The 7103-nt window shown below is 46.2% G+C and overlaps 1 protein-coding gene across 1 annotated transcript; it reads left to right on the forward strand.

Moving 5' to 3' along the window:
- Positions 1–2423: 2423 nt before the first annotated feature.
- Positions 2424–2715, forward strand: LOC123404233 (dolichyl-diphosphooligosaccharide--protein glycosyltransferase subunit 4C-like). Its single transcript, XM_045098147.1, has one exon. The coding sequence runs from the start codon at positions 2424–2426 to the stop codon at positions 2532–2534; it is 111 nt and encodes a 36-aa protein (XP_044954082.1). The 3' UTR covers positions 2535–2715.
- Positions 2716–7103: the final 4388 nt, after the last annotated feature.

The following is a 7103-nucleotide window of genomic DNA, read 5'->3' on the forward strand; positions in this document are numbered from 1 at the left end:
AGCGGTCGACGTGTGGAGTAATAGTAGTAGATGCAGAAAGTATCGGTCTACTTCTTTTGGACGTGATGCCTATAGATATAATCATTGCCATAGATGACGTCACCCACCGTCTACTTGCTTTCATGAGAGAAGCCACTTCTGTCAATTGCTCGACAGTAATTCTATCAATTGCTCGACAGTAATTCTATCGGTCTACTTCAATCAATTGCTCGACAGTAATTCGTTCACCCACCGTCTACTTGCTTACATGAGAGAAGCCATTGGTAAACACTACGGCCCCCGGGTCTATTCACACCTATCGTTTACACCTCCGCTTTTACTTTGCTTTGTTACTTTGTTGCTTTCAGTTCTCACTTGGCAAACAATCTATAAGGGATTGACAACCCCTTCATAGCGTTGGGAGCAAGCTTTTTGTGTTTGTGCACGCACTTGTGATACTCCTTCACTGGATCGATACCTTGGTTCTCAAAACTGAGGGAAATACTTACCACCGCTGTGCTACATCACCCTTTCCGCTTCGAGGGAACAGCAACGCAAGGCTCCAAGGCCACGGGGAAATCCTTTGCATATTTGCCTAGGAAGTCCCTAAAGGCGTAGCCGTAGCAGAAGGATTCCTGGTGCCGTTGCTGAGGAGTAAAGAACAATCTCCCGTCAGCACTGTTTCTGGTGCCGTTGGAAGGTCTTTTGTTGCATCAGCGATGCGGTTGCAATGATGGAGAAGTACTTGGAAATAAGGGCGAAGCAGGTGGAAAATGAGAGGAACAAGCCAAGGGTTGTGGATGAGTACTCTATCAAAAATTGCATCGATATGCTGAAAACAATGGATATCACACCCGAGGAAGAAGTCAAGGCTTTCCGAGTGTTCAAGATCCCCGAGAACCGAGAGATTTTCATGAGTGCCAGACCAGAGACTGCTCTTATGTGGCTGAGAACAGAAATGGAATAACTCACGTACTCACATGAATCCGCTAGCTTTCTCTCTTGCTTTCATTTGAAACTTCCGCTAGATATTAGTAGCCTTGAATTATTGTGCTCAAGCGGAAGCCAAGGAATTGAGCTGTTCATCGTCCCGTGTCTGAATCATATTATAAAATTTAAAGAAAGAATCATATTATATTATTAATTTCAATGTATCACCCTCCCCTGTCTGAATCGACCAAAGGGTGTCGTCGCTCATGACATGTTGTTCCATGCAAATTGGGTTTATTTGGGCTATGATTCTTGGAAGTAATGCTCTCAGCTCTGCATGTTCTAATCCAGTTACTTCATTTGATTTCTTGATCTCTTCATTGCTGTGGAAAAATAATTTGCAGGCAATGCTTCCTCGGTATTAATAGCAGGAGCAACCCATTTCAAATAAAAGGGTTTTAACTTATCCCGTGAGTTTTAGGCTGTAGGCTTGAGAACAAGATGCATGCTTACTTGTTGTGCTCATTTGTGGTGTTTATTAAATTGTTTCGTAAACAAAGCTTAGTCCAGGGTCAAGTCAAAAATTCTCGGTATTTCGTGTGAATCAAACTCTTTTGCGTAGTCACACTGTAAGACTACAACTTGTGCACATTGTGTTATGCTGTTGTGTAGTGTGCAATGGTGGGATGGAATGCCATCTCACAATGTGTGTAACACCTTCTAGCCTTATGCACGCACTTCCTAACTGTCTTCGCCACATGTGTTAAGATATCATGGCATAGGATCACGCTCTGACAGATGTTACCAGTCAATCACAGGACCATTTTCGTGGTTTCATATTTTTTTATTCTGTTTCTTTAACTTTATTTTGTGTCATGTACTCATGTGTCATCATTTACCATTCTTGAAGGCTGGTTCGCTCTTTTGTAGCAACTATGGCATGCTTTTGCTACAGATTTAGTGACCAAACATCTTTATATGTTTGCTGTTTTTCCTTCTGTATCCTTGCCAGTTTAACCTCATGTTACATCCCTGTTAAGATCAGAATAGTAAACTTGTGGCTTTGTACAAAAACTACATTTTGATTATTTCATGATGATTTATTTTGTTGTACTCTTTTGGATGGTGGTTAGAAACATAATAATGCCTTCTAAAGTGTCTTGCCTGATGATGGAAACTAATATGTAGAGATGGCACATGATATGATCTCTCTCTCTCTCTATCTATCTCTCTCTCTTTCTCTCTCTCTGTTTGTCTCTTTGTCTGTCTGTCTGTCTCTCTCTCCGTTGACAACATATCTGCCTTTGTTCATGCCCTTTTGGATGAATTTAAGGTCCTCTCGCATGCCATCAATGAATGCTAATATACACTATCTTGTAGGCTTCTTGTCCTCCTCTTTGACACTACACACACAGCAGGAATTTTTGACAAGTGTGAGTCAGTACATTTGATTATCATAGTGGATTGCCTGTTTTCACATCTTGACTATCCTTTGTTAGCAATGTTTCGTGCAGATGTTTGACGACCAAGACTTGGGTTTCTTCACCAACTTCCTAGGCATCTTCATATTCGTATTGATCATCGCGCACCACTTTGTGATGGAAGACCCGAAGTACGAGAACTGATCTCCTTTTGTTTAGCAATGAGACCGTATTATACTGAGAGCAAATAGGGAAACATGTTGGTTAATGTGGACAGAGCGCTTGACAGTTCTTTTTAAGTGCAGTTATCTGGCATTGTGACTTGAATCATGCATGTTTAATCTGTTGAACTAGTGAATGGTGGAGACTTCAAAAGATTGATTTACTCTCTGTCTATGTGTTGGTCTTTGTGTATTAACTAGCAGAGAAGAAATGGTCTTTGTGTATTAACTAGCCAGGGAACAAACCGAACAGGGTATACACACAGGGATTTTATATGGAGGGGAACTGTGGGGATTGGGTGACAGACCGGGATCACCAATTCCCTGGGAGGTTGGAAACCACATGTGGATTCTACCTGAGACAACCGAACGAAGCCTTATAGCGCTGGGTGCAAGCTCGTTTGTGTTTGCACAGGTACTCTGGACACTTGGCCTGATTCTCCTACTGGATTGATACCTTGGTTCTCAAAACTAAGGAAAATACTTACTGCTACTTTGATGCATCACCCTTTCCTCTTCAAGGGAAAAACCAATGCAAGCTCAAAAGGTAGCAGAGAGTTACAGCAGGAAAAGAGGTGTTACACCACTGCATAGAGGGGGAGAGTTGGTGTTGACGGCGGGAAGATAGTTGATATAGATCTCCGTCACGCTCCTTGCCCCGACGGCACTTCGGCTCCACTGGGAGAGAGGGGGAGAGAGCCCCCCTCCTTCTTCTTCTTCCTTAGGTTGCACCCTAGATGGGAGGAGAGTTCCCCTCTGGTCCAGGGGCTCCATGGAGGCGGAGGGGAAGGAGCCCCTCCGAGATTGGATCTCCCTCTCTGTTCTCTTGTGTTTCGCGTTCTTGTTTTCGCACCCTTCACCGTTTCTTAAATACCAGAGATCCATAACTACGATCTTGCTGATATTTTTAGGGCCTTTTTATCCATAAATTAGCACTATAGCATCCAAAGTAGAGCTCCATCGGACTTACGAGGTGGCCACTAGGCACCAACGCATGTGAGAGGGTATGGGTCACGCCCTGGTGGCTAGTGGAGGTCGTGGGCCTCCGTTTGCATTCATTCCAGCTCCCAAAAATCACATATAATCCAAAATAATTCTCAAAGAATTTTTATCAGGTTTGGACTTCGTTTGATATGAATATTGTGTGAAAAAACATGCAACAAATAGGAACTATCACTTGGCACTGGATCAATAGGTTAGTCCAATAAATCATATAAAATGTTGCCAAAAAATATGTGAAAGTTGTATAATATTGACATGGAACAATCAAACATTATAGATACGACGGAGACGTATCGGACTTTGGGGAGGAGGACGCCTTCGCAGCGAGCGCTTTCTTCCTCCTGGTTCTCTTCCCCCCCCCCCCCCTCCTCTACAGCCGGCACGGGGATCCTGCACGAACAAGGGCTTAACATGACTATGGAAGTCAAGTAAGGAGCATCAAAAGGAGGGGGTAGCTTACTCCTCCATGGGGCCCTAGCACCATCACTTCCGCATCCTGGCAGTGTTTTTGCTTCTGCTTCGGTGTGTCGTGTGACAGATCGTCGGAGGGGTTGACAGCAGTCAGCATGACGGTCTCCTTACCTCGCTCTTCCACGGGATCTCCCTCTCCAACGACTTCCCCTCCTCCTCCTCCTGCTGGGCAGCGCACGGTAGGGGTGACGTGGAACCTGCCAGCGCCTGCATCATCGTCATCGTCACCTAGCCCGAACGAGGGCGTGATGGCGGCGTCGGTGAGGGTGGTGGTAATGAGTCCCTTCTACACTCCCTGCCAGAGTTGGAGGTGGCGTGCTCCGATGAGGTGGATCCCTCGCTGTGGACTCCCCACGCACCACGGGCTCTGCCTGGATCGGCCCCCGACTATCGAACAGGGGCATCGTCCCGATGAGTGTCTCCTGGTTGGTTAGGCTGTAGAGCGGTCCCGCGGCCTGGGCGTCGCCCCCATGGCCCCGGGAAAGAGGGCTTCCCATATTGAGGTCACAAGTTCGTCCAAAAGTTCCCCTCGCGCCAGCCGTGTCTGGTCTTCGGCCCTAGTAATCTCCTACATGAGGTGTGAGCGCCTTTGTAGGGTAGCAATGTGACCAAGGAGGAACTCTCTAGTGATTACGCCAGCCGTGAGTCCGACCGCACGCAGCTCCACGAGCCTCGCCAGGACTGGCACCACGACCCAGTGGTGGAGCTTCTTTTGCTCCCAACACTCGGTCTTCATTGCCAGCTCGATGGGAACTTCCAGGAGAGGGCTGGTTTGCTGCGCGTCGACATAGAGCCAACGTGACCTGAAGTTCTCCAACTTCTTAAAGATCCACATGTCTATGAATGCCTCCCTCATCCTACCGTCGACACAGAAGGAGGCGCACCCCGGGCGCTGTTTCCCGACGGAGATCTGGAGACTATAGAAAGTCAGGAAAAGCACCACAGAGGGTGACATTCCCAGGAAGGACTCACAGACGTATGCAAAGAGTGAGAGGACAAGAACGGAGTTGGGATGGAGGTGGAGCACGCGGATGTTGTAGTTCTCCAGAATGGCAAGGAGGAAGTCACAGAAAGGCAGCGCCAGGCCGGGGAGGAGCGATTGGAAGAAGACGGGGGTCGTCGCGGCCTTGAGATCACCTCGCGTGTGTGAGCAGGCCAGATATCAGTGTGACCCCCACATTGTGCTTGGAGGCCACAAGAAGGCACACCCTCGCCAGCCCCTTTTCCCTGGTGATGGCGGAGGGCATCAACGTCGGGCCAAGCTGCTCCGGCGGGGCCTCCTTCTCGAAGGAGGACCCAATCACCGCGAATTTATGAAACATCCATTTTGCATCATGAATCTTCATTGATATTTGTCTTATTATTGTCCAATATTCCCTATTATTGTCTAATTCTTGTGACTTTTCTCTATGAATATGCAAGGTACATCACGAAGAGGGAAATATCTGAAAACTAGAATTCAGGATCGAGAAACCGAGAAAAGTCAAAAATATCAAGTTGCTGCAAATGACGTGAAACTTCACGGAATTTTTTTCTGAAATATATAAAAATTATTGGGCTAAAAATACATCGGATAGGGGTAGCCACCTGGACACAAACCAATACGGCGCCCCCCTCTCAGGTCGCGCCCTGATGGCTTGTGGGGCTCCTGTTGGCCCTTTGCCCCTTCTCTTCTCCTATATGGTGTGTTTTACCCTAGAAAAACTCAAGACACAAATTTTGGGATGAGGCACCGCCATCTTGATGCAGAAATCTGGGCAGAGGCCTTTTTGCTCCCCGACAGAGCGATTCTGACGGAAGAATTCCTCTCCGGGGCGGGGAAATCGAAGCCATCGTCATCACCAACGCTTCCTCCTTCATGGGAGGAGCAATCTTCATCAAAGTCTTCACCAGCACCATCTCATATCCAACCCTAGTTCATCTCGTGTATTCAATCTTTGTCTCAAAACCTCAGATTGGTACCTATGGGTCGCCAGTTGTGTTAATTACATCTTGTAGTTGATGCTAGTTGGATTACTTGGTGGAATACATAATGTTCAAATCCTTAATCTTATTTCTTACAACTCTGATGTTGAACATGTTGATGAGGTGTGAGTAGTTACAATTGTTCCTGGGGATATGGGAGAAGTTTGGTTATAAGTAATCATATGAAGTTGGTATTATTTTGAGATGATATGTATGTTGTTACTTACTTGAGTGGTGTCATGTGAACATTGAATACATGACTCTTCACCATGTCATGGGCCTAAGGGAAGTCATTATGGAGTAACAAGTAGATGATGGGTTGCGAGAGTGACAGAAGCTTAAACCCCAGTTTATGCGTTGCTTCATAACGGGCTGATTTGGTGATCCACATGTTTCATGTTATGGTTAGGTTTATCTTAATTCTACTTTCATAGTTGCAGATAGTTACGCGATGGGTTAATCATAAGTAGTTTCATAGTTCAAGTAAGAACATCACCTTAGCACCGGTCCAACCACATATCTAATTATCAAAGTAGTGAACGTGAATCAACTCAATATGATGACATGACTAGACAGAAATTCCCATGTGTCGTCAGCAGCACTTGCTTTATATAAGAGTACTTTCAAGCCTGCCCTTTTCTATAAAAATGATTGGGCTATCTTGTTGCATCTTTGCTACTATTGTTACTTGTCACTTGTTATGAATTATCTTGCTACAAACTATCTATCACTTTTACTTACAACACTTGTAGAGAATACTCCTTATCATTTCCTTCTCCTCCTCATTGGGTTTGACATTCTTACTTATTGAAAGGGCTACGATTGATCCCCCATACTTGTGTGTCATCACTTTCTTCTCAGGGCCATGGTGGCGGAACGTGAGAGGGAAACCTAGGAGGATGGGTCAAGAGGTCGCTCTCGCGTGAGTGGAGAATAAGATGGGGATGACAGAGCAATGAAGTGACTGCACCACGTGAGGGGCAGGCTTTATCACCGGGGCGATGGCCTCGAGACATCACGGAGAAGTGGAGATATTCCGCCTAGAGGCCCCCCACGCACCCTCTCTATGCCCGATAGATCAATAGGTCACGCGTCGTTTCACCCCGGCGGGCGC

Source organism: Hordeum vulgare, chromosome 6H, assembly GCF_904849725.1.
Source record: "Hordeum vulgare subsp. vulgare chromosome 6H, MorexV3_pseudomolecules_assembly, whole genome shotgun sequence".
In the NCBI taxonomy this organism is placed as follows: Eukaryota; Viridiplantae; Streptophyta; class Magnoliopsida; order Poales; family Poaceae; genus Hordeum; species Hordeum vulgare.

Bases quoted from the DNA above. Each gene is read 5' to 3' on its own strand.
- LOC123404233 (XM_045098147.1), top strand. From the start codon at position 2,424: ATGTTTGACGACCAAGACTTGGGTTTCTTCACCAACTTCCTAGGCATC.